The following is a 26,883-nucleotide window of genomic DNA, read 5'->3' as shown; positions in this document are numbered from 1 at the left end:
TAACTCTATTATACTTGTGTTTATTTGATTTATGATATTATTATTATAAGAAAATTCAAATTTTGTATTCTTGTAACAAATTTTGTTTTGAAAACATAATTATGTAACTGTATTATCTTACATATTTTTTATTTCTAAATTTGAAATATATATAAAATTTAAATCAAATTGGACCTACTGTTAAAAACAAAATCAGATTGGTAATAGATAAAAAATTTGGGACACTGTTAAAAACATTAAATTTTTAACACTATAATATATTGTGCCTGTAAAATATTGCGGTGCAATTAGTTAGTATGTAATTCAGATTTGGTGTATATAATTTGTTTTATAAATGCAATATACATATGGTGATTAATTAAACCCATTTGGTATAGTGTTCGTCGTTAGTCTAAGGGGTTAGTCGAAATTTGATTTATATTGGATGTTTAGAATAATAACAACAGGGTAATGTATTGGTCCACAGACTGGTTTGATAATGGTTTACATTATCTATAAATTTGATAATGGTCAAATTTGATTTATACTGGCTATTTATAAATTGATTTTACATTTAATTAAGATTAAAAATTGGTCATGTTTACCATTCCGGTTTTGTAGGAGTTATAGTTATATTAGTTATGATATATTATTAAACCATGTTATTAATAATAAATGAATGATAACTGATTTCTAATGAGGGTCCGTTTTAAAAAAAAATCACACATGAATCAAAGTTGTGACTTCTGTTTTAATATATAAGATATGTATTATATTTTCTAAAGAGTTATAACTCTAACAACATTATTTCACATCTTAAAATTTAAAAATATTATTATTTATTATTTATTTTAAAAGTAAAATATTATTATTTATTATTTTTTCTAGTGACATTGTGTTTTATAATTTTAAAACAATAATTTATAATAAAAATAATAAACATAAGATATTGTTAAATTTTTGGGTTTAACACCATAAATAAAATTTTAAAATTTACAAACAAAATAGCATACAAACGTAACTTAATTATTTACACTAATATTTGAAATTATTTGTTTTTAGTTTCCTAAAGATATTGTTAACTTTGTGGGTATAAAACCATAAATACATTTTAAAATTTACTTACAGAGGAATCTACTAACGTGACTCAAATTTGACAATTCTATTTGATTTTTCCTTTTCTGTCGTTATTTTTTTTTAAATAGAAAAAAATCATTAAAATGCTAACTCAAATTCTAAACACATGGATTTTTCCTTGATGTTGCATTAAGTTTTGATGTATCAAATTTACAAAAGGGTGTAACTCAAAATCCTTACTCAAAGATAGTACATGTTAACTCAAACTTAAAATCAAAAAATAAAGTTTAATGCATAATTGGTGACATTTTTGGTTACTAATGATCTAGACTCCTAACTCAAACTAAATCAAAGATACCACATGTTACCAATCAAAGCCTAAGAAAGACTTGTGGGATCACATGACCCCTATAAATTTGGAGGAAAAAAATTTAGCTTATATTTTTCTTAAATTACTTTAATATTTAGTCAAATTTTGACATTTTACCCCACTAATTTATGTTTAAACTTTTATATGCCCGTATTAATTTTATGAAAAGAGAAATATTTTTGTTAAAGTTATCATATATTATCAAGTTTTAATATTAATTTTTTATAGTATAACCCAAATAAAAAAAATTCTAGCTCTGCCATCGGGATAATTATGCGTTACTTTCATCTAATTCATAGGTAACTCATTTTTGAGAAAGAAATATTTAAAACAACAAACACTCGTTTTTAACAAATCAAGTATGAAACTAAATTCGTATTACTCTTACAAGAAAAATTCATTATGATGTACATTTAAATAGAAACTGTCCGGTTTTTGTCCATCCCCACATCCAACTAATATGCAAATTCTCAAAATGTCCCCTATACGTTACTATCAATGTGTATTTTGACAACGACTGAATAAAAATTTGTTGACATTTGGAGAACATAGTAAGATTTGACTTTTATTCACCAATAACCAAAACTATTTAAATTATCGAATCCAAAAGACAAACCAAATTTGTAGCTACAACTAATGGTCTAAGTCTAACTTAATGTAAGACTTTATAAATTAAACCATCGGATTTACGATATAAATTAACTCGTTGAATTTCTCAAGACTTGTATTTTGGATCTATGTCAAGCAGCAGCGGACCTAGGTAGCAACTGGGTGGGGCAAATGCCACATATAATTTTATTCTTCATTAGTTTTGTTGAAGAAAAACTATAAATTCTGATGGTTTCTTCATTGCCCCATGCACCTCTGGTTGAAAATCAACTCTAACAACTATAATTTTGTTATATAATATATTGTGTCCCATATTATTATAGATGCTAGATCCGCCATTGAGGTTCAGTCTACTTGATATGAGCGATGACCAGGGTTCGATCTTTGACGGTAGCTTATTATTCTTGGGTCAATGTCCCCCTTTGCTTGATGTCGGTGGCTTAGGGTATGTCGTGTTGGATGTTTCTAGGTTTGGGTTTTCAATGGTCTGGCTAGGCATAGGATTAAGATACACATAGTGGTTGTACGTGTTTTGTTATATTTATTTCATTCTTTGATAGTTCAAAATCTTTAGATTATTATAAACTCAATTTTTGTTTTGCTTTATTTGGATCAGCCCAACAAAAATAAGATATGTTCCCCATAACTATTTGTTAGATATATTGAAGATCATGTATTATCAAGGAAAATTACTCAAAAACAATTTAGGAAATAGAGCATCAATCATCTCACCAACGAATCTTGAAAATAGGATAACATCGCGATATGTGTTCATGTTTGTCCTAACAAAGAGAAACTATTCATATGTTACATTGAACAATCTACCACAATCAATCCTATTTAATGTCTTATTATTACCAAACACACAAATCTCACATCCCCACACTTCTTTTGCTTGATTCAAAGTTGTCAAGCCTGTAAGAACCAATTCGCTTCTTGGTTCAGGTATCTTCTTCTTAGACCATTTCCACCGCAAGAAACACACAATCATGTAAACAATAATAACAAATATAACCCAACCAATACTGAACGGTAAGTACCAAATTGTATCTGGGGATATAACAGACACTGAGACTAAGTAAGAGACATGGAGAGGCACCATTATCCATAGAAAATACCACATATATTCTTCTCCAGCTGGTAAAAAGGTAAACGCCATGAGACCCGCACTCTTCCTACCACTACTTTGAAATAAGTTTGGTTCATCACAACTTTACCAACACTCTTCCTACCACTACTTTCCTCAGCATTGCTTTGGTACACACCTCCAGGTGGTTGAAAAGCTGTCTGATAAGTAGTAGTGATTATTAGTGCAACTATCACTAGAAGCGCGCTACGTGATCCATCTGATATCTTTTTCTTATACCGGGCTGCTTTTGTGTACAAATGCTCTTTGAAACGTATAGGTGATCTCAATATTTCTGATAATTTCTTCGAGAGTTTGCGATGTCACCTCCTGATTTTTGAATGGTTTCTTCGACCATTCCTATATCTCTGATTTTGCAAAATAGCTAGAGCGGTTAAGCCTTCTGGTTATAGATGTTTCGGTTAACCGTTCGAGAACCTAGCAGAATCTTTATTACCTTGATTTTATCTTGATATGCTGCCATCTGCAAGGCTATGTTACCATTCTGGTCACATCGGTTCAATACTTGCATCTCTAGCAATTCGGCATCTATTTGACGCAATTTCTGCACCCATCCCACGAGTACTTCAAGTTCTTCATGTTGGAACAATAAAGCCAATAGGCCTTATTAAAATGTGAATAACAAATGATATGGGTCTGAGCCCATCAGAAATGTTAAATAAATGAAATGGTGAAGTGGGAAAAGTTTCACATCGGCCAGAAGAAGAAAGTCTGAGCTGTTTATATATGATCCCATGATATCATGAGTTAAACAGCTTGAGAGAGGAGAAGGCTCCCCACGCGCGCGCCGCCGCCGCCGTCCAGCCGGCTCGGCGTGGGCTTGGGCTTGGGTGGAGGGCCTTTGACCCGATAAGAACCAGTCTTTTTGGACCAAGTTAAGCTCAACGTTTTGCCATTTATTTCTGGAAAAAACAGCATACAATTTTATTTAAAACGACAAGTAGTTTTAAACGAGATAAGAGAGAGGCTTGAGGAAGAAGTTTCGGAACTCAACTTCCCTCGATCTCCGCGAGATTCTCGCCCACGTGCAGCAGCTGTTGCGGGAAGTGGATCGTCTCCGTCTCTTTAAATATCGCCTCTCATCTTCATTCATTTCTTAACTTTTTCACTGCAAAATACCAGCAAAAACTCCTACGCGTAAGTCTAGAGAGTGTTTCGTAGATTATTAGTTCGTAGAGGTTCTTCACAAGTGCCGCGTGATAACCTTATATGGTTTTATCCTGGGACTCATATTAGTACAGATCTGTCGCACTAACGGAGCGAATATTAAGAGTTAAGGAAAGAGATTCGTCTCGACTCCATGGTTTCGTTTCCATTTCGGTTTTGAATCGTCTATTTTTTCCTTAACATCGTATTTATATTATCGTTTAACTCTAACCGGTTTTACGGCTTCTACACTTCATATCTATCGTTCATAACCGCATTGTGTAGAGGCGTCTTGCCGTTATTTGTTCACATCTTTAACACAACGAAGACAAGCCAAAAGGAACTCCGTCATAAGATCAAGTTCTCCTCTTCTTACAAGCATACGAAACGGGGCTGTACCTATTTTCAAAATAAAACATGTTTACACAAGCTGCACCAAAACAAGAGATCAAACACATGCAAGCTGTTTTATTTTGCTTCTCACACAAGTCACACCAAACAAAACAAAAGATCAAACATTTTCAACAAAGCAAACACATACAAGATGTTTTGTTTTGTCTTTTATGGTAGAATCACAAGAAATACTGTATACCTTCTTTTCCTTGAAGACGAACTAGATCGGGATCAAGTTTGAATAACCCCCTGATCCTCCTCTATAGAAACATGGGCTTGACCCATAAGTGGTAATTAATTTTCCTAGCAAATATTTCCAAATCATATCCATGGCAAAAGCAAGATTTCCAAAAGCATAAGCTACATGAAGAGGAGTGCTTATGAAAGGTATGACATCGATGGTTTCAAGAATGTAGGGATCCTCATGGATTAGAGCATACAAGTCATATATGCTTCCTATTTGAGCGGCTGAGATCAATCTTGGATCCATTTGGGAAATGTGAATTAGCAACTCTGATCTCGGAAAACATACATACTTGTTTAATATATGGATCGTTGGACTTGACCCATCATTATTATATGATGTGAACTTGTTTTTTTTCTGATGAAATGTTAAATTTACTGATCAACTCTATAAAGAATGATTATGTACAAGAACTTTGATGTCAAAAACTTAAAATTTAACTATGTATGAGCTCGAAACCAGAGTTGCATAAGACCTCTAAGGCGAGGCTTCTTCGCATAACCCGTTGCCGTGATCCGATTCCGCACAGTTTTGTCGATGAGCTTGGCCAGTTGGTTAAGCTGTCGAGGTTTCTTTAGATGCTTCCTGTCATTACGCTCCCTCCAGATCATATAGACAGTAGTTTGAAACGCCAGCCTCAGAAGAATGTAGCTGAGGTAACCCAGTCTATGCGTTATGAGGTGTTGAAGATTTATTTCCCAGTCAGGATCGGGAGGTCTTCCTAGCAAGGTACCAACCATTTCAATCCAAATAGTATACGTGTAGGGGCAAGCGAAAAACAAATGATCTCTTGTCTCGTTTGGCTCCCCACAGAACAGACAGCTTTGACCTTGACCCCAAGTTCGCATTCGATCACCTGTGGAGAGTCTGTTCTTCACTGCCAGCCAGATTATAAAAGCAAAGCGAGGTACTCCATGATGTGAACTTGACCCATCACTAGTTTAGTTTATGGTAAAAGGATATAATTTGGCTGCACAATAAAAGATAAACACTTAAAGAACTCAGAAAACGACGTGTCAACAAAGTCTTTTCTTGGGAAGCTACATACAATACGTTAATACGTTTGACCTGATCCATTACTTTAGAATCCAAACTCCTCGTTGGTTCTCTACTGCAAATAAACTAATGAGCACTAGACCTCTCTCTCCATAAAGAGTATACCACAACCTGAAAGGTTATTTCTACTGTGGTATACTCGTTATGGCGAGAGAGGAACAATAGGAGACATGGCAAAAACTGGTCCGAAACCGCATCGACTCACTACCAGGACATGACAATGGACGATATAGTAAAATAATGGGACTGAGGTTTGCTACTAGATGAAAGTTTTTTTTTTCTTTAGTAGTTTCAAAAATTTAGATTTCTTAAAACATGACACATATTGTACAAAAGTGTTTCTTTTTGTCTTGAATCATTTAACAGTCATTCAAAAAATGAATATATTCACAATCTTAATTACTTTAAACAAAACTAAACTAAATGTTCAAGAATTTGACCATCTTTATAATTTTCAAAAATGTTTGAGATTTTTAGTTTAATTCATATTTTTATATCTCTAAAGTTTATGCCGATTTTCTTTCCAAATGAATATATGACTATTATTTTTATCATATAAATCAGCCAAAATTTTGGTCGCCTCTTAGTTAATTTAACACTTAAATTTTAAACGAATGAAATTTGTTAACAGAAAAAACAAAACTCAAATGTTAATTTGTAAGATTTTGTCTAACTTATCTTTATAGTTTTCCTAAAAATATAAGAATAAAATTGAGTGTTTCTCAGATATATATCTATATAATCGATAAATGCTATTCTTGTGAATATACATAAATACTTGTTTTTTTTACAATATAGATGCAAAAGAGGTTTTATTTATATTCTTTTAGAAAATTATATTTATTTATTAAAATACACATATTAGAGAAAAACTTAATTTAATAGTAATAAAGTTGTTATCTTTTTCAAAAAAATAAAATAAAGATCTACTGGAATTGGTCTAAACGCAAACGTCGAATGAGGCAAAAGAAATGCTGACCGAACACTTCCTAGGCAACACGTGTCACAAAGCAGAGGTCAAGCTCAACGCACGTGTCATTCACGTGGCTTTGTCTTAGAGCTTCTTCCTCCAAAGCAATCGTTAAACCGCAGAGACGAAGAAACAATACGAACAAAGCCTTCACACGATTACAATGCTCCGATTCAGTCTCCGCCGTCAAATCTCCAATTCAACCGGCATTTACCGCCGGTACATACACAGCGGTCTCGAAGATGCCGGTCCGATGGCATCTAAGCTCAAATCCCGATCCGTCGTCCGGTTTAGCGGACCGGATACGGTTAAATTTCTCCAGGGATTGTTGACCAACGATGTACGGAGGTTCGGTGAATCCGCCGGCGAGAAAAGCTCCACGGTTCCTACTCCGAACATGCCTTCCGTTTCCACGCCGCCTATGTACGCGGCGCTGTTAACTCCCCAGGGAAGGTTTATGTACGATTTTTTCCTGTACAGCCCGACGAGACCCGACGAAAAGCTCGATAGAACCGGTTCCGGACCCGGGTCGGATCCGGGTGGTGATGGGTCTGTTGAGTTGTTTGCAGATGTTGATGTCTCTGTCCTCGATGAGTTGCTTGAAACACTAAAAAAGTAAGCTTTTTTGCCATCTCTATTATTAGGTCTTTTAGACAATCTCCTTACTGATTAGGGTTTACATTTAGATTCGTGTAGAAGAAGGAACCTTTTTCTTGTTAAGGGTTTAGCTCTGACGTGTAGTGTTTGTGGAATGTTTGATAGATATCGTTTGAGGTCCAAAGTTGATATTGAAAACGTTGGAGAGGAGTTCTCGTGTTGGCAGCGTTACGGTAGAAACCTTTCTGGATCTTCGTCTGTTGGTTGGGGAGGTGGTGTTGATCGTGCTGGTGAATCTACAGCTAGTGGTAACAAGTATGGGTGGCAATGGTACGAGGATCCAAGGTTGGAGTGTCTCGGTTACAGAAGTATCTTTCCTTCTGATGCTACGCGTAAGGTTCTTGATCGAATCAAAGCTTTAGTTCTTGAGCTTTGAATACTGATTTTACTTTGCTTTGCAGCGCCTTTGGTTGAGGCGGATAAAGAAACAGATGAAAGCAATTACCTTTTGTGGAGGTTAGAGCATGGAGTTGCTGAAGGATCATCTGAAATACCTAAAGGTATTATCTCTCTTCTTTTCTTTCTAATTCATTGATGCCCTCTTCTTTATTATATGTTGTGCAACCGACAGGTGAAGCGATTCCGCTTGAGTATAACTTCGTTGGTCTTAATGCGATAAGCTTTGACAAAGGCTGCTATGTTGGACAAGAGCTTATAGCTCGTACTCACCACCGTGGTGTCATCCGCAAACGCCTAGTCCCTTTACGATTCGTTGATAGCAATGGGAAAGGTCAAAAATTTTCTTTGAATCTTTGTGGTCAAGAATGCAAAAGATTAGTAATTGGTGGTTGGTTAATGCAGAGGCGAACCAGAAAATAGCAGCTGGAGCTGAGGTGGTTGAATCAGGAAGCGGCAAGAAAGTGGGGACGGTTTCAACGGCTTTGGGTAGCCGAGGAATGGGAGTGATGAGAGTAGAGGAAGCCTTTAGAGCATCAGGTGAACTGTCCGTAAGCAGCGGGTCAGAGGAGGTGAAGGTGGAGGCGATTAGACCGACGTGGTGGCCTGCTGAGTGGTTCCAACAGAATCAGTCAGGGGTTGCCTCTGCCTAGTAAACTACTTCTTTTGAGGTTATAACAAAATATTTGAACAAAATCTTGTGGCTATACATAATATGATTACATCTACTATTAGATGCTCCGGTAACAAGATTCCTGTTGTCGGTGTTTGTTTTTGTAGTTTTACAGAATAAAGTTGAATACTTTTACGGCGAGAAGCTGCCCTTTAATGTTTCTGGCAGGCAGCAAGCAAGTTCGTACCTTTGTTTTTGTATTACACTGTTTAACAAGTAATAAAGGTTGAAACTTTCCGGCCAGTTATAGTCGCTGGATGATTTTGTGCTAACTGCTATATGAATACTCTCTGTCAAAATTCAAGTTTATTGAGTTTGGCGGTCTTGTAGATGCATTTGCTAACAAGTCTGATCTTAGTTCGATTCTGAACGGACTCCACCCAAAAGACACTGGTGCACTAATTATAATGAGTTAGATCAAACTAATCAAAGGCTGGTGAAACAGTTTACTTCTGCATAGGTCTCGGATTTTTAACCCAACCACCCAAACCGAACTGAAGCTTGGTTCCAATCGGCAAGTTTGTAAAAAACTTTGGTTTTAGTTTTTGGTTCGGTAATCGGTTAGTTCTATTTTTCGAGAAAAGAACAAAACCAAATTTTGGACCGAAAAAATCAAAAATGTTGAATCGAATCATTCAAAATTTTGAATCAGCTAACGAAGCTAACAAAATTATTTTGAGTTTAACCGATTTTACTTAAATTTTTAAATGAATTATAATCGAAACAAAAACTTTGGTTTGTTTTAGTAGAACTAAATCGAAACGAACCAAATTTCGCGAGATGTTAGTTTAATTAAATTACCCAAAAAAACGAACTAATCGAACCGAATTACCCTAACTATCCGAACCTGTCTGCCTAATAGGAACTGTGAAGCTGAACGATTGTCTTGGCAAATGCAAGCTACACTTCCAACTTCTCTAGAACCTGGTTTCAGTGGGTACATTTGTATTACGAGGGCTTACATATATATATCACTGTAAAATGGTGTGGTGAAGATTGAACGGGGCTTCAGAAAGACATGATTAGTACAACATAGCACACAACAGAGCTTTGTGGAAGTTCCTATAGTATGAATGCAGGTGTCAATTTTTTGGTGATTAAGTTGATTAAACAGAAAAAGAAAGGCGAGTTCCTTTGGGCGTCGATTAAGACTATTTTGTATTAAGACTTTAAGAATTGTATGTTAACATAAAACCATTGAATTGTGAATGACTGGAGATTTATGTAATAAGAAGTAATGATGTTATTCAAAATTTAAACATCTTGAACTGATTCAAACACACACAAATTACAAATCAGTTACGGAAATTATAACATATAACAATATATAAAACGTGTCACCCAAGTTTTGAATCAATAGATGAACCCCTAATTTCTACTCCCTTTGTTCCCAATCATCAATCGATCGTACAGCACAGTCCGACACAAGGGGCAAGTGTTTTTGCGTTGAAACCACACCAATAGACATTTTTCATGGAAGACATGGGAACAGGTCATGCGTGTAGAGACACCATGTTTATCGGAGACAAGATTATCCAGACAAATAGAACACGGTTCTGTTTCCATCTTAGAAGTCTTCAACTCCTCTTTCCTCATCTTCCCTAGTTGAACCATCCTCGTTAACACCTCTTCCTTCAACGGAGAAGGGATTATCTTGACAGTGATGGTCACAATTAAACCGTTACAACCAAAACCTAACCTTGCTGCAATCTCTGAGATCCCTGGGGCTAATTTATCAGACAACCAACGGTGGCTAGCGAATTGATCTTGGAGAACCTCTCTGCGGCTAAACCCTAACTTGGTTGCAGTCCTTGAGATCTTCGGGGATAACCAACGACGGTTGATGAGTTGATCTTGGATGAGCCTTCGGATGCGGTGACGACCTAAGAAACTAGGGAGACTTATATCTACGCGAACGCTTGGAGAAACTTGAATCTCATCAGATATTGTGTCGACGACGATGATGATCGAGTTTACGTAGCTTCCTGAACGTCTCTCATGTTTGAGGTCGCTCAGCTCCACACGAGGACGAATCATGTTCTGAAAACAGAGAAGAAAGAGAGAACTTTTTTTTAAAGAATGACTTGTGAAGCTTCTTAAGGTTATGTAAGTGAGATATAAGCGTGTCGTCATCGATCACTTTCCTTTTTTTTTCTTTCTGTTTGGTTAAAAGTTTCCTTTTTTGGCTTTTATGGGTCGAGGACAATTATAAATTAGTTATTGTAATTTCAGGTGGTAGGATATACAATTTTCATTTTAATTGATTAAAACCTTTAAATTTGTTGTGTTTTCTAATTCGTTTTGGTGACTTTAAAATATAAATAGGACACTTCTGATCTTTAACTTTCTGTGTGGAGAAGGTGATCCAAGGGTTGACTGTGAGACATAAACTACTCATCAAGTGATATAGGCTGTTCAGTTTAGATAATCATCATGAAGAATTACAATTACACTACCTACCATATACAATTTTCATTTTAATTGATTAAAACCCTTAAATTTGTTGTGTTTTCTAATTCGTTTTGGTGACTTTAAAATATAAATAGGGCACTTTTGATCTTTAACTTTCTGTGTAGAGAAGGTGATCGAAGAGTTGACTGTGAGACAGAAACTACTCATACAAGTGATATAGTTTGTTCAGTTTAGATAATCATCATGAAGGATTACAATTACTCTAAGAAACGACTCTCTCAGCATGAAGGATTAGAATTACACTACATATGCAGCTTTGTGGGATGATACTTTGGTGTCTGTGTAGGTGTCAAATGTTTTGGTGTGTAACAGAAAAAGAAAGACTTAATTTGTTACTTGTATGTGATCATAAAACCATTTGAGTTATGTTTGACTTTGGAGATTTATGTAATAAGAAGTAAGTACTGATGCTATTCAAATTTCATCACTCTTTCAATCGATTGAAAACCCTAAATGAAAAAAATAAAAACAAAATTACATATTTTGGGAACTACGACATCCAATGTCCTCTTCAAAACCTTAATTTCAATCCACATTGTTCAAAATCGTAGACCGATCGTACAGCACAGTCCGACACAAAGGGCAAGTGTTTTTGCGTTGAAGCCATTCCAAGAGACAACCATCGTGGAAGACATGGGAACATGTCATACGCGTAGGGATACCACGTTTCGAGTTCGAACGACCGGAGACGACGAGATTGTCGAGACATATAGAACACGGCTCTGTTTCCATCTTCAAACCCTTGGTTTCCTCTCTATATCTGACACCCCCTGATAGAACCAACCTCAACAAGGAAGCCCTCGACGATAACGACTCGTCTCGAGGAGGATGATCAGACCTAACCACCACGTAAACAACTTTGTAGTCGATTTCCATGACAAAACCGTTGTGTCCAAAACCTAATGAGGTTGCAGCCGTTGAGATCTGTTCGGCTAAATATGCTAATAAGCGAAGATGGTTAGTATCTTGAGTCTCTTGTTCCATGACAAGTTGTTGGAAAATGTAGCGGGGACTTGAACTATGGAGACTGATGTTGATGAGAACGGGTGGATAAACCGGAGTGGACCGGTCAGATTTTATGTCGATGGTGATAGCGACTAAGTTTTCGTATCCTTCTGATGGCGAAAGAGGTCTCGACTGCATTACGCGAAAATCCAGTTGTTGAATATTCATGTTTGAAAAATGCATAAGAAAGACTGATGAAGATAGTACAATTTACTGTGAGAGAAGAAAGAGAATTATACGAGTGTAGCAATTAAGAGAATGAGATTGTGACGTGTAGGGTTATGTTAATGAGATTTATAAGCGCGTCATTGTTTTTTTTTCTTTTTTAATATAAAAAATTTCCTTTTTACTGTTTGTAATTGTTATAAATTTCCTTTTTCTGGTTTATTAATTAGTGAAAAGAACTTTCGTTTTTTTGTTTTAAACAACGAATTTCATTTTTTTTAGGTGTTTGGGTCGGCCACATTTATTTCAGGGGGATGGGAATATTTTTAAAATTTTTACTTTTATTTTTGAGATTCAAAACTCTCACGTTTATATTGATAAAAAAAAAAAACAAAATTCTCACGTTTACGAAATAGGCCTATTGTCTTCACCCCATCGGCTTTTGAAAAGATATAAATTCGGATTAAATGAAATCATTTGAAAAGTTGCGGACTCCGATGATTTTATGAAATCAGGTAGTCTTCTACTTCTTTCTCACTGACTGTTACCTACGGTTAGTCATTTCCATCAGATTCACACGAGAAGGAGAATCAGAAACGTATGAAACAGATCGAGTCAGCTAAAGGGCATTAAAGAGTGAAGCCTGTGGGCAAAGTACACGATGAAAATTGAGAAATATAAAAGAGCTGTAGTTTTGTTAGTGGCAGGCAGTAATCAAGTTTGTAGCTTTGTTTGTGTTACAAGTTCTCTAGAAACCTGGTTTCAGTGGTGAAGATTAAACGGGGCTTCAGAAAGACATGAACAACAGAGCTTTGTGGAAGTTCCTATAGTATGAATGTAAGTGTTAATGTTCCAATTGTCTACTCTATCGGAACATCTCATCAGTCGTGTTCATGAACATGAGGGAGCTCCAAGAGTTGAAGACCACACTCTTTTATCACCCAAAAGTAATCGTGAACCTTGAAGTCAAAGACAAGTTCGCTTTCTCCTTCAGGATTGCTGCACTCGTCTAGAGAAAAAGAAGCTTCAAATACATAGATATGGTCTGTGAATGCACGTGGAGTTGGTAATATATGCACACTCGATCCATATCGAGTAGTGACCCCATTCTGTTTGCCGTCGACGCGACAAGATAGCCTCATAGTATCCTGTTTCTTATAATGATCGCTATGTGGGTAAGTATCATAATCACCATAGACTATGACCTCCTCGTCATAGTCATAGTCATAGTCATCATCCTCCTCATCAACATCGCCCTCGTCGTCGATCATTAAAAGACAAGCCTTAAATTTCAAGAACATAGGAAGATGCCTCTCTTTCAAATGGATTGTTATGGAGCCTCCAGTAGCTCGATGAATGAAGTGTCCGGAAACTTCTCCAGCGGGTAAAAGCGCATGTTTGCAAACCGATGTCTGGATGAGCTCTCTCGCCTCATGATTCAACTTGACGCAGTTCAAAAAATTCAGACGGATGTCTGGATTGTGAAAGGAGCCATCTATGGTCTCAAGTGAGACACAGTTCTCCGCATCTAAAGATGAAAGGGAATCTGGAGGCTGAGGTAACGATACAAGACTTGGACATTCATAGAGTGAAAGCTGTTTTAGTTGAGGAAGTTGTTTGATGTAATCTGGAATAGTCTTGAAATCATTACGGATGAAAAACAGTGACAGTGGAGAAATGTAAACCGTCTCTGGCAGACAAATCTGTAACATGTCCGTCTGTAAAGTCCACTGGTTTAAGAAGTCAGAAAACCACCTGATGTTTACTTCCACATACCTAGAGGTATCCTTATCACCACGAGTAATTTGCATACAAGAAACACCTACCATCTTGGATATTCTTGATAATGAAACATTGTCCAGCTTCCAGCATCTGAACATAGCCAAGTGTCGAAGCTGAGAGAGATTCTCGATCCACGGAGGAACTTGTTCTATTAATGTATCACTCAAGTCCAGCTCTTCAATTCCTTCAGGAACAGGTGGAAACACCTTCAGGCTTCTGCATCTCTAGTTTATAGAGACAAGACCACAACCTGAGAGATGAAGGCATTTCTTCGATTGCTGTACTACTCAGATTGAGTTCTTGGATGTTCGTGGTGATCTCTGGAAAAGTTTTCAACCACTAAGGACCAGTTTCTCGAGACTAGTGGCATTACAAATAGAGGATGGGAGGTTCACAAGACTTGTGCAACTGAGATCCAGTGTCTTAAGACTAGTACAGTTTCCAACAGAGGAAGGAATTTCCAATAGACTCGTGCAGAACGAGAGAAGCAATGACTCGAGGTTAGTGGCGTTTGAGAGATCTGGAATATCTTTCAAGCTCCTGGCATCACTCAAATCAATCCGCTTGAGATTCTTAAGTGACTGCACAAACAAAGGGCACACACACACTTCATGTGTTTAGAGTCAAGATGTTTTTTTTTTTCAATACAAAAAGTATTTTACCTGGATTCCTTCCCACAGCTTCTCAAATTTGCTCCCCCGCATTATAAGTTCAACGAGAAACTTTGTGGAGAACGTAGAGGGCCAAACTCTCAATGGACAGTAGTCCCAGTGCAGTAACCTGAGTTTACGAGGAAGACAATTTAGACCTAGAGGGAAGTTTCCCTTAAACAGTGGTGAAATATCAAAAACTGAAGATTAGTCATCCCATCAAACACGCTTTCTTCTACCACTAATGCGTCCTCGATCTTAGAGATATTGAGCATTATGCCTAGGATAGTCCCAGTGCCCTGTGTTGTTTCCAAAGCAAAGACGTATATATGATTTAGTTAATTGACTAAGTACGTAGTCAGTCAGCTGTAGATATATATATATATATATATATATATATATATATATACTTACTGCATTGTCTGTGATAACATCAGCAATGTCATCAACATCTACTAAAAACTGACGTTTTCCAGGCTCTCTGATAGATTCTTTACGGACAATGTCAACGCCCAGTTGTTGCAGCAAAGAATGCATCCCTAAGAAACCCACATTTGAAGTTATGAGAGATTTACGAGTTAAGACTTCCAATCCATGGTTAACGTCCAAACCGCTGTTAGCAAGCCACTGTTTCACATGGTCAGCTCGAAAACCGTGGAACAAGCATGCTATGTGCAGAAAAAGAGCTTTATCTTTATCGCTTAAGGCGTCGTAGCTAAATCTTAGAGTTCTTTCGATCTCACCAATCTCACCGTCAAGGCTTGTCCTTAACCTTGGTAGTGCGTCTTCCCACTCGCCCAAGGACATTCCTCGTAGATAAGATCCCATAACTCTAAGACCCAGAGGAAGTTCACCCGCAAGTTGAGTAAACTCCATAGCAAGTTTCTTAAAACCATCATGTGGGAACTTTTGGCCGAAAGCGTATAGACAGAAGATCTGGAGAGCTTCATCCGTAGCTGGAAGGTTCAGCTTGTAAATATGGCTGATACCATGTGCACTCAAAAGTCTTTGATCTTGTGTTGTGATGAGAATCCTACTTCCATAGCCAAACCACTGAGTTTCTTTGGCCATTGCATTTAGTTGCTCTAACTGATCAACCCCATCAAGAATAACAAGAACATTGCATGTGTTAGTGTTTAACTAAAACACATGTTTAAATTATGAAAATAAAATTTCTTAAATATATATGAACTAATTTTCATTTGCTAATAAAATGCACAAACTATTTTGGATTTCCATTTAATACACGAATTAATTTTTGTTTCCAATTTAATACACAAATTTTTGAAATTTGCAGATTTTACACATTGATTTAGACAACATTAACTATATTTAACACGATTTAGAGGATGCCAACTATGTTTAACAGAAGTGAAGACGGTGTTAGTGTTTAGTTACACATGTGGTTAAACTGTGAAGGAAAAATTCCTTGAAAATCCGCTCGATATATTATATTGTTTTCTTTTCCATTACGCTTCCGTAGTATAATTAACCTTGATTCAATCATTAAATTAATATCTTTACATATTTACTATTAGTTATTATTAATTACTATACCACATTAATATCTTTATAAATTTATTTTTAATTGAATTCAAACATTTACAATAAAACATATACAAAATAGAATATACTTTTAAGAAAATAAACGGATTATATAGATAAAAGACTAATTAGAATATGACAAAACAATAAGAAAATAAAAGTACCAGTCTTTTATTTTTACAAAATTAAAAAGGTTGACTTTTATTATTTAATATTTTAGTATATCAATTTCAAAGTAAAGAAAATAAAATCTTATTAACATTAAATTTTAAGAACAAATGCTATTTTATTAGAATATACTCTTAGTTTAAGAAAAAATAAAATGATAAAAATTCATAAAAAGAAGAGAGAGAAATTCTTGTTTAAGAAATCTTGAGATCCTGGTAAAATCTCTTATTCACAGCTGTCATTTCAATTGGTTTTATGATTTAAAACATATTCACATAACTATAATAATATACTTTTCCTTTGGAAACTGAGAGGGTTTCCCTGCAATTATATTGCACTTAGGGTATAGCTTTGCATTGTTTTTCACATCTCCTTTGGCTGTCGTTGCAATATGCAAATCCAGATGGGTAGCAGCACCATTTACCATTCGCTGTTGGAGAGCACGGTCTTGGTACGGCTAAAAGATGTCTATGGTTGAAACCTATATAAAAGAAAATAAAGAACAAACCAATTAAAACATAATGGAGGATATGATTATGTTTATACTGGTAATGATAGTAAATGATTGAACGAAACCTAAACTTAGATGACATACCTTCATGAAGGCTAACGAAAGAAAAAAGCACAATACAGAATATAGCAGATTTGGATGATGACATTGTAATTCTTCTTTTCAAATAAACGTTTTGGTATTTTACGATAGAAAACTATAAATGTGAAAACGTGTATATATAAAAAAAAGTAAGTAGTTTTTTGTAAGATGATCCGAAAAATCTGAAATTAGACATTTTTGATTGGTTTTATTCTAAAATATTAGTGTCCAAGTTTTCTTTTCACCATTTTTAGTCTTTTTTTATATACCACCACCTAAAATACCAATCAACCACAACCAAAAGAGTTGTTGAAAGGTCTGTAGAGAAGAAAAAACTTTATCTCTTAGACCTCTCAATTGCGACTCTTTTATGCTTAACAAACACAATTTCATTGCGAGAGGAGAAAACTGAAATATGTATAAGTCTAAGTCATTATTTGTTAATAACTTAAGTAAAATTTGCCTAGTAAACAGTTTAGATGGTCTATTAGTTGAAGAGTTTACTTCAAATGAAAAATATAATTCAAGTTTTTCATATATATTTCAATTATATTTGGTTTTCTCACTGCAACAGAAGAAAATGAACTATATATTTGTTTTGTTTTGCAGAATCGATACTATGCTGCCTTCTGGATGATGAAGAAGAAATGTGCAATAACAAGTTAACCAACATATATAAAAGTATTATATTTTGTTATCCTTTCAACCGAATTAAAGGAACTGACAAGACTGAAGAATAAATCTTTCTCTATTGTGTTTATTCCCATTTCTGAAAATGTTTCTTTAGAGTCATTAGCAAAGATAGCAAGAACTTTCAATAGGGAATAGTATTATACTGGTTGTTTTGTTTCTAGTCTGGTTCCTGAAACAACATCAAGTTTGAGAAATATAACCGTTGTTTGATGAAAAAGAAAGAAAAACTATCATATTCATTCTCGAATTATTTTTGGGTTGCATCTTCATTTTTATTTATTTTTGGATGAATACGACGGTCCAATATAAAACACTCAATTTGTGTTCTGTTGTTATGAACTACTATCCGTTGTTTCTCAAAAGCCGTGGAAACATCTTTTATCCTTGAAAACTATACAACAAGAACGCTTTAGACTTTACTTTAGCGGTCCTGAATATATACGTAACTTTACTTTAGTGTCTTGATTTAGGAATATATACACGCATATCTTTAAAGGGTTTTCACTTTAGAGGTAAAAAAAAAAAAGTCAGCAGACTGAGTGGATTTTGGATGCTACTTCCTCACGATGCCATTTAGACTGTTACCATCCTCTGAACATGATATCAAACACACACAAAAATCACATCCATTTCAATGAATGAGGATAACAAGAGTATGACACTAGAACAATGTGTAAAGTATCTATCTATAAAACGAAGAAGCGTATGGAACAATCTGTACCGAACTCTCAATGGACAGTAGTCCCAGTGCAGTAACCTGAGTTTACGAGGAAGACAATTTAGACCTAGAGGGAAGTTCAGCTTATCCCATTTTTAACTCTTAATTAACATACGTTTTCTTCATTTTTATTTCATTTCGATTTAATTTTTCGTTTTAATTCGGTAAGGACGCGGTTTGGGACGCCGATAATCATGCCCTTATATTTTAAAAAGCGATCCCATAAAAGTTATAATTCATAAATATAACCAAACAACGGACCTAAAAATAAATTTGTATCACTGTCTCAGAATTCTATTCATTATTTATTCGTTTAATAAAATCGTTTTCATTCCATGCTGATTTTTTAAATACTTCATAAATTAATATATATTTATATAAAATAGCTTTTTCACGGGCAGGCCAACCCTAGGTGTTTATAATTGATACATATGTTGTTAGCTGTTAGAAATAAATTATGGCTAATTAATAAATGACTGATTAGATGGTACAAAATAGATTTCTTTAATTTTTACATGGTTTAGTAAACAATACAGCTGATACATTTCTATGATACATAATTAATTAGTTGATGCATGGATCGTTACATGATATGTTAGTAGATACGTGAATTGTTATCTGATACGTGATTTCTTAGCTGATATATGATTTGATACCAAATAATAAATATTCATTTTTAAGTGTAGTATTGATTTTTTTAGTGTTGATAATATTTTTGTTCGTTGTTTCCCAAGTGTTATGTATTTCCTAAAGAATCGTCATTTTCTTATCCAACTAACATGAAAATTAACCCATAACAATTAAGTTATCTTCTAAGTATATTAATAAACCAGTGTATGTTGTTATTATGTGGATTGAGGTGATATTAAAACTAGAGCGGAAAATGACGATGATTAAAAGATTCATAAATGAAATTGGTTAAAGTGGATTTGAGGAGTTTATTGTAACAATGAAATTCATTGCAAGGATTAAAATATGAGAGTTTCTGTGGAGGATCCAACATATATGCAGGTTTGAGAAGAAGTGAGTGAAAATTATTACAGTTGATATGAATGTTGAATTTTTGTGGAAGATTCGACATCGGCGAAACTAGAATAAAAATTTGTTTGAATTTGAGATGGAGAAGATATGAAGAAGAAGGTATAGGCAATTTTGGCATTTCAAGGCACAAAAAGTACAATAATTTACTTTTACGTCTTGTCAGGTGTATATATTAATAAACCAGTGTCTACTGTTATGATGTGGATTGAGGTGATATTAAGATTAGAGCGGAAAATGACGGTGATTAAGAGATTCATAAATGAAATTGGTTAAAGTGGATTTGAGGAGTTGATTGTAATAATGAAATTCATTGCAAGGATTATAATCTGGGAGTTTCTGTGGAGGATCCAACATATATCCAGATTGAGAAGAAGTGAGTAAAAATTATTCCAGATGATATGAGCGTTGAATTTTTGTGGAAGATCCTACATCAGCAAAACTAGAATAAAATAAAATGTATGAATTTGAGATGGAGAAGAAGATTAATGAAGAAGGAGAAGAAGAAGATAGGGCAATATTGGCATTTCAAGGCACAAAAAGTATAACAATTTACCTTTACGTCTTGTCAAGTGTGAGACTTTAGTTTTAGCCTCCGATTGATGTATTACGCTAAATCTCTCTTAATATTTTAGGGTCCAAAATTTCTGAAAATTTACAAAATAGAATCCAAAATTTCACAAAAATAAGTAATACACCATAGTTTGTTTCTGTTTTATATATCATTGCACAAGGCCCAAACAATTTCTAAGCCGGATCTGCATATATTATAATATTATTAGAAAATAAATGATTAAATAAGATTGAAAATCATAATATATGTATTTTAAGTACATTATAACTTAAAAAACCTAAAAAATAGAAATATAACTTTGATGATTTTAGTAAAACTACAAATTTAGGTAATTTTTTTTTGAGTTTTTTCCTATTCGTACAAAAAAGAAAAATTCTAACTCAATTTCCTAAATTTTTTCCACCAAAATTCCAAAATATCACACCCCGCCAAACTAACCTAACATTCTATGTAAACCATATATTTGAGTTTTCCCCCATTTCTTCTGTTTTCCCAATCCCTTATCCCCTTTCCTCTCATCCATTTTCTTCTTTTGTAATCTTTTTTCGCCTAATGAGTCAAATTCCGGGTTATTCCCACATGAGTGGGATATATGGTTGCCAAACAAGAGTAAAAACTTTGAGAATACCTAATATGTGTTGGTGCAGTGACGAGAAAATAAGTTTTTGCGGTTTTTACGAAAATGTGATTTTTTAGTTTTTGTGGGATAATGCAAATTTTCAATTTTAGTGGAATATGGGGGTTTTGTAGCTTTTTGAGAAAATATATAATGATTATTTGTTTATCTAAACATTGTTCTAAATATTTTATATGCATAAGAGTTTTTGTACAGGTTCATTTCTATCCATATGGATCCAATATATTCACTTGGATGAGTCATTTGGATAAGTTTCATTTTAGGTTAAGATTTTAAAATTCATTTGGACGGATCATTTGGATTGTTCTCATTTTAACACAAAACAAACATTAGTTATCATCTCTATATAAATGCTCTATTTGGATGGACATCAATGTTGAAGAAGCTGGAATAGACTTATGATTCTGCTTTGGAGATGGCGAGAGGTTCTTCATGCGGCGTTTAGAGTTGCGAGTTTGATTCTGATGATGATGAGAGTGTGAATGGAACAGATGTGGAATCAGTGGAGATCAGAGATGGATAATGAAGATGGTGTTGGATCTTCAAGGCCTTGTCGATAAAGATGAATTAGTAGAAGGCTATGAAAATCATTCATGGTGATTAACAGTGTACAGACTTCAGGCTAGAGAACAATCTTGTGAATCTATAGGCATATAACATTATAAAGATAGGCAATTCACAAGAAACAAGTTAACAAACATAATAGATTGATTTACTACAGAGTGCATATGCATCAAACTCTCAAAGCTGATTTATTCTTCCGATATTGAGACAATTAAGTTTCCAAAACACACCTAAAGTCCTGAAGCTGTACATTGCTCAAAATCTACTAGCAAACAAATGAAGAAAAATCTACCAATACAGAACCAATGCAAAATACGTAGGTAGCTTTTATGTTGAGAGAACCAAATGTTTGTCCATTAAAAGTAGAGCCAATCTTCCTCAGCGGATGCAAGGACTCGAAGTTCAACCATAAACTGAGACCATGACTTGAGAGTGAGAGAGAGCTCACCAAGAACTCTTCTTCTTCGAGCCGGAGTAAAACCCCATATACCATTTCACAAACTTCTTCAAACCCGTCTCAAGATCAACCGCAGGTTTATACCCAATCTCAGTCTGCGCCAACGTGATGTTCGCATGAGTGAACTCAACGTCCCCATTCCTGGGCAAAGGCATGACCTTTTTCTTAGCCTTCATCTTCAACAGCTTCTCCAATATCTTCACAAGCTTAGTAACAGGAACAGGGGAAGTATTCCCCAGATTATAAATCCTAAACATAGCAGGACCTTTCTTCTTGCCACCACTACCAGTACTCTTCTCAGCAGTATCCAACGCACCTAAACAGCCTTTCACAATATCATCAATGTAAGTGAAGTCCCTAGCGACACTACCTTTATCAGGAGACTCGAACACCGTAATCGTCTTCCCTTTGAGTATATCCTTAGTGAAGAAGAAGTAGGCCATGTCTGGTCTCCCCCAAGGCCCGTAAACCGTGAAGAATCTCAAACCGGTTAGCGATAAACCGTAGATGTGGTTATAAGTATGAGCTATCCCTTCACCTGCTTTCTTGGTGGCCGCGTATAAGCTCGCGGGGTGGTCCGTACGGTCTTTCTCCGAGAAGGGCACTTTCTTGTTGAGACCGTAAACAGAGCTAGACGAAGCCCAGACAACCGCAGGCTGAGGATTCGCCGACTTCGAGACTTCGAGCAGATTCACGAACCCAGCGATGTTGCTGCTCACATACGATCCAGGGTTCTGCATCGCGTAACGGACACCCGCTTGAGCGGCGAGATGCATCACGTGCGTGAAGAGGACGACGTCGTAGAGCTTCTTGAGCAAAACGGCGTCGTTAATGTCTCCCTCAACGACGAAGACTCCCGATCTCTCCAGAAGCCCTTGCCTCGCTCGCTTCAGCTTCGGATCGTAGTACCGGTTGAAATTGTCGAGGCCCAGGACCCCGTCGCCGCGTCTCCGCAGCGCGATCGAGACGTGGGTTCCGACGAATCCGGCGGCGCCGGTGACGAGAACGGTTAAACCGCCGCGGGACCTGGGATGGGCGGATTTGCGGACTTGTTTCTCCCACTGAGAGCCGCCGTATTTAGCGGAGGAGAGGGATGAGTCGTTGAGGCTGCGGCGGGAAGGGGTCGGGGGAGGGGATAAGAGGAGGTAGAAGAGGAAGAGAGCGAGGAAGAGAGAGGCCCAGAGCGTGGGTTTCGAGAGGCGGAGGTAACGGTGGTGGTGGAGGATCCCGTACGGGAGGGCTTTATCGGTTTTGTACTTGCCCGGAGTGGAAGGAAGATCGTCAAGGTGAGACATTTCCGCCGGCGAATCGATTAGGGTTGGTAGAGAGAGCAAAGATGGAGGAGCAAGTCAAAATGAGGATTTTCCGGGAACGAAGAAGAGACTTCTTTTACTTGTACTTACTTCTCTCTCTCTCTCTCTCTATGTGTGCCTTTATTCATAATTGATTTATCTATGATCCCTTAAAACTATATATATATATTTTTGGTTAAATCTTCAAGTCATGGTAATTTAGCTGTCAGAGATTATATTGGATTTAATCCTGTATCTTGATTACCTTTCAAGGCTAATGATTTTAATGTGTTCTTAGATCTGGATATTCCGTTCGGATCACTATCTGAATTCTGAGTATTTCAATACTATAACTTAATTGGGTATTTTAGAATTTTGGTTTGGGTTTGGTTACATCTATATTTAGGTTGGATTTGGATACGCAATTGCATATCCAATTACATTCTGTAATCGATCATGCATGTACGTTTATTTATAAACAATCACAAGGGTTACTGTACGATATATGTGTATTAGGAAACTATTGATCTGTGATAAAGAAAAACTTTTCATATATGACACTAACGGCACGACTGGTTTTCAAGATAACACCCGCGAACACATCTTTTGCTGTTGATAACGGTTGTTAAGATTTTGAAACAATCACAAGAGTTACTATACGCTATATGTGTATTAGGAAACTATTGATCTGTGACAAAGAAAAACATTTCATATATGACACTAATATGCTAGGAAATTGTCGACAAAACACGATTAGTATGCACAGTACTTTGCATAATATGGATCTACTCTATTAAAAAACTTAAAATTTAATATCTGTCGTCGTAAAGTAGTCTCCGCGAAGCTTTCGGGAAGATAATATATATATCTTAAATCCCGTACAAAATCTTTTAAAAGTTTTTATAATCAAAATAGCCCATAAAATGATCAAAATAATATTTATTAAAATTAAAAAACCAAAGTACCTTTAATAAATATTTCATTTAATAGAATTAATTTTTAAAAATTTATAAAAATATTATTGTTTTAAATTTATATTATAAATCTTACATTCTAATCTAAAACCCTAAACTCATTCCCCAACAACTAATTCCTAATTATATATCAATTAACTTTAGGGGGTATATGTGTTTTTAAACTCTTTAATAGAATTGTTTTAGTCACTTTTCGCCTTAGAGATTTTTTATGACAAAAAAGTTTTAAAAAATATTATAGGAAATTTCTCATATATAATTTTGGAATTTTCATTTACTTTTATTTATTTCCCAATGGAGATGTCATTTACTTTTATTTATTTGCCAACAGACTTGAATTTAATTTAGTATTTTAAAGTATTAAGACATAATGAGTTTTAATTAATTGTTGAATGAACCAAATTTTGATATATTTTTAATTAAATAGCTTTAGAGTTAAAATGTAAATATATATTTTATATTCTCCCAAAATCTACTACAATAAACTTAATCACAATAAATCTTCTAAAAATTTAATATTTATTATCTTTTAATAACTTTACTTTTTAAATACATTATAAAATCATAAGTGCAGTAAAATTTTAAATTTTAAACTCATATTCAAAAAATATATATTTGTTTTTACTATAACTCACTCTAAATCATAGATTAAATACATTATCTTTAAATATTTGAAAACATTCAGTGGGGATTTGTCTTATTCCATAAACTAGATGGTCATTGTATTTGTTGATACGTAATCATCTACTTTTAATGACTAGTATGGGGTCGCGAATGGTTGTAAGTAGATGCTCTAGATAGGTAAAAATAATATACAATCATATATGCACTAATCAAACTATTTTAATTTTTTTAAACTACATCCAAAAAACCTCAAAAGATAAAAAGCAATTGTAAAAGCTTTATTTATATAGTAAAAATAGTGCATTACAAGTTTCTTGCAAAAAAAAAACTACAACAAAAAGATCTACACCTTAAATTCTACAACCAAAAATATAAAGATATAACTTATTCTAATAAGACCCTATATTACTAAATAGGGACAATGTGTCAAATATACCCAAAGATAGACTAAATTGGCAAACTACCCATAGATGTGGATAACTCAAAAAAGAGTAGCCTTTTGATATTGTGCGGATGAAAAAGCCCTTCAGCTTTATCGAAAACATGTAACTCTAAATTTAGCGGGTATACATTATGTTAACTGAACACTAAGAGATATTTATCAGCTAAATATTTATATATCAGATAACAAACGACTAACAAATCATATATCGGTTAATGAAACAATTAACAGCTAATCAGTTATCTATCAAATAGCCCTAAATCTATTTGTAACAGCTAACACTTTATGTATCGATTACGAATCCATTAAATATAAATAATAGTAAATAAGTAATGAAATAGCTGCTAACGTGCATGTTATCTAAATAAAAGAATGTAGATTTCAAGATTTGAAATTGGAAACAATGGAATTAGTGTGAGATAATAACATTAGCATTATGGGTGTCAAAAGAATCAGAGTAAAAAAAAAGGATTTATGATGAAGAATGAGAGCATAAAAACGACATGTGCGAGAGATAAAGGGATTAGAAGATAGGGAAGAGAAGAGAGAGAGAGAGAGAGAGAGAGAGAGAGAGAGAGGGACACCTTAGCCTGTAGGAATAAAATGGCGAGACAAAATAGTTTCCCTTTTATAAGGGTAGATGACAAAATATGTATGTGTTTGGGTATATTCACGCCAATTTCTCTACTAAATAACTAGAAAAAGTCATTTAATACTCAATCTGTATTTTCTTTAGGAAACTAAGTTTATCAATACTATTAAAACTAAAGTACAGTTTGAACCTAACTTGGTCTACCATATGATATTACCAATTTAGACACTTATATAAACTATGCATCATAACATATCACCTAAAATTTCAATTACTTAACTGATTTGATTAAATATATTTCATATATTTTTGTTGAAATTTGATGTTTATTGATCAGCAAAAGCTTATTTACAAAATATAATACATGGAATACTAAAAATAGAACTCCTTTAGAAAACTCATCTCTTATATTATTTCAAACCATCTTCTCAAAATAATTTCAAGCATATGAAGAGACAAGTATCCAAGAAATAGGATCCTGTTTTTTTACTGCTTTCACAATAAGCTCAGATACCTGCAATTTTAAAGTCTAACAGTACGCTCCCTTCATAGAAAATAAATTGTGGTTTGGAAGACCATACGAATGAGAGTGGAGCTGATAAGTTTTCTCCCACCATTCAATATAGACTCCAAAGTACTTGCCCAATCCAGACTGGCTCTATTTTGCAGCCGACCGCCACCCACTGTCTTGTCAGGTTCGCTACACAGCATAGACCCCTTAATTTAGCCCCTAAGTACACATTATATCACCTGTTGAGAGATAATTTCATATCGCTAGACTATCTCCAATGGTTCACCCTATTTTTCACTCTTAAATATAGTAATTTTATAATAGAGTTATTATATACTCCAATAGTACTCTATTTTATAGTGGAGAATGCATTTTTTTAGTTCTGGCCGAAAAATGTATATGCAAAAAACGAAATTTACAGTTTGAAAATAATATTTTGATTTTAAAAGATCATTTTTGTCATTTATTATTTTGGACTGAACTAGATGCATCTGCATCCAGATGCACCATCAAGACTCATCTTCATTTGGATGAGAATTTGAGATGAGTTTTTAAAAATTCAGCTGGGTGATCCATCTGGATGTACCATTCTAATGCACAAAACGAACATCGATTTGCCTCTTCACCCAGATGGATCACTTGGGTGAGCAACGAACAACACCATTAACAAA

General features: G+C 34.9%; 5 protein-coding genes and 1 pseudogene across 7 annotated transcripts; 1 reads left to right on the top strand and 5 right to left on the bottom strand.

Annotated features, from left to right (window-relative positions):
* Positions 1 to 121: 121 nt before the first annotated feature.
* LOC103839963 lies at positions 122 to 6,853 on the bottom strand (annotated as a pseudogene).
* A 236-nt stretch (positions 6,854 to 7,089) lies between these two features.
* LOC103839903 (putative transferase At4g12130, mitochondrial) lies at positions 7,090 to 9,052 on the top strand. 3 transcript variants are annotated; one of them, XM_009116387.3, is made up of 6 exons: positions 7,090 to 7,606; positions 7,754 to 7,980; positions 8,050 to 8,148; positions 8,220 to 8,378; positions 8,450 to 8,715; positions 8,825 to 9,052. In XM_009116387.3, the coding sequence occupies exons 1-5, from the start codon at positions 7,155 to 7,157 to the stop codon at positions 8,695 to 8,697; spliced, it is 1,185 nt and encodes a 394-aa protein (XP_009114635.1). In that variant the 5' UTR covers positions 7,090 to 7,154; the 3' UTR covers positions 8,698 to 8,715; positions 8,825 to 9,052. The 3 variants fall into 3 exon arrangements, with proteins under 3 accessions (XP_009114635.1, XP_033134833.1, XP_009114634.1); XM_033278942.1 differs by having other exon boundaries at positions 8,450 to 8,735; positions 8,769 to 8,989; XM_009116386.3 differs by having other exon boundaries at positions 8,450 to 8,960.
* LOC103839902 lies at positions 8,816 to 10,900 on the bottom strand. The gene has a single exon (XM_009116385.2). The coding sequence runs from the start codon at positions 10,848 to 10,850 to the stop codon at positions 10,086 to 10,088; it is 765 nt and encodes a 254-aa protein (XP_009114633.2). The 5' UTR covers positions 10,851 to 10,900; the 3' UTR covers positions 8,816 to 10,085.
* On the bottom strand, positions 10,874 to 12,424 carry LOC103839901 (E3 ubiquitin-protein ligase SDIR1-like). The gene has a single exon (XM_009116384.3). It carries the CDS (start codon positions 12,375 to 12,377, stop codon positions 11,715 to 11,717), a length of 663 nt encoding a protein of 220 aa, XP_009114632.3. The 5' UTR covers positions 12,378 to 12,424; the 3' UTR covers positions 10,874 to 11,714.
* Positions 12,425 to 12,561: 137 nt separating this feature from the next.
* Positions 12,562 to 17,163, bottom strand: LOC103839960 (disease resistance-like protein DSC2). Its single transcript, XM_018654752.2, is given in 9 exon segments — positions 12,562 to 14,366; positions 14,368 to 14,479; positions 14,482 to 14,722; positions 14,804 to 14,964; positions 14,967 to 15,090; positions 15,206 to 15,931; positions 16,798 to 16,825; positions 16,922 to 16,985; positions 17,100 to 17,163. Coding segments are annotated over 9 exon segments (2,646 nt in total). The 3' UTR covers positions 12,562 to 13,240.
* A 4,268-nt stretch (positions 17,164 to 21,431) lies between these two features.
* LOC103839899 (UDP-glucuronate 4-epimerase 5) lies at positions 21,432 to 23,440 on the bottom strand. The gene has a single exon (XM_033278939.1). The coding sequence runs from the start codon at positions 23,070 to 23,072 to the stop codon at positions 21,765 to 21,767; it is 1,308 nt and encodes a 435-aa protein (XP_033134830.1). The 5' UTR covers positions 23,073 to 23,440; the 3' UTR covers positions 21,432 to 21,764.
* Between the last annotated feature and the right edge of the window lie 3,443 nt (positions 23,441 to 26,883).

The sequence above is a fragment of the Brassica rapa genome, chromosome A09 (genome assembly GCF_000309985.2).
Source record: "Brassica rapa cultivar Chiifu-401-42 chromosome A09, CAAS_Brap_v3.01, whole genome shotgun sequence".
Classification (NCBI taxonomy): Eukaryota; Viridiplantae; Streptophyta; class Magnoliopsida; order Brassicales; family Brassicaceae; genus Brassica; species Brassica rapa.
Note: the sequence above shows the minus strand (reverse complement) of the source record. Positions and strands in the feature narration are given on the sequence as shown.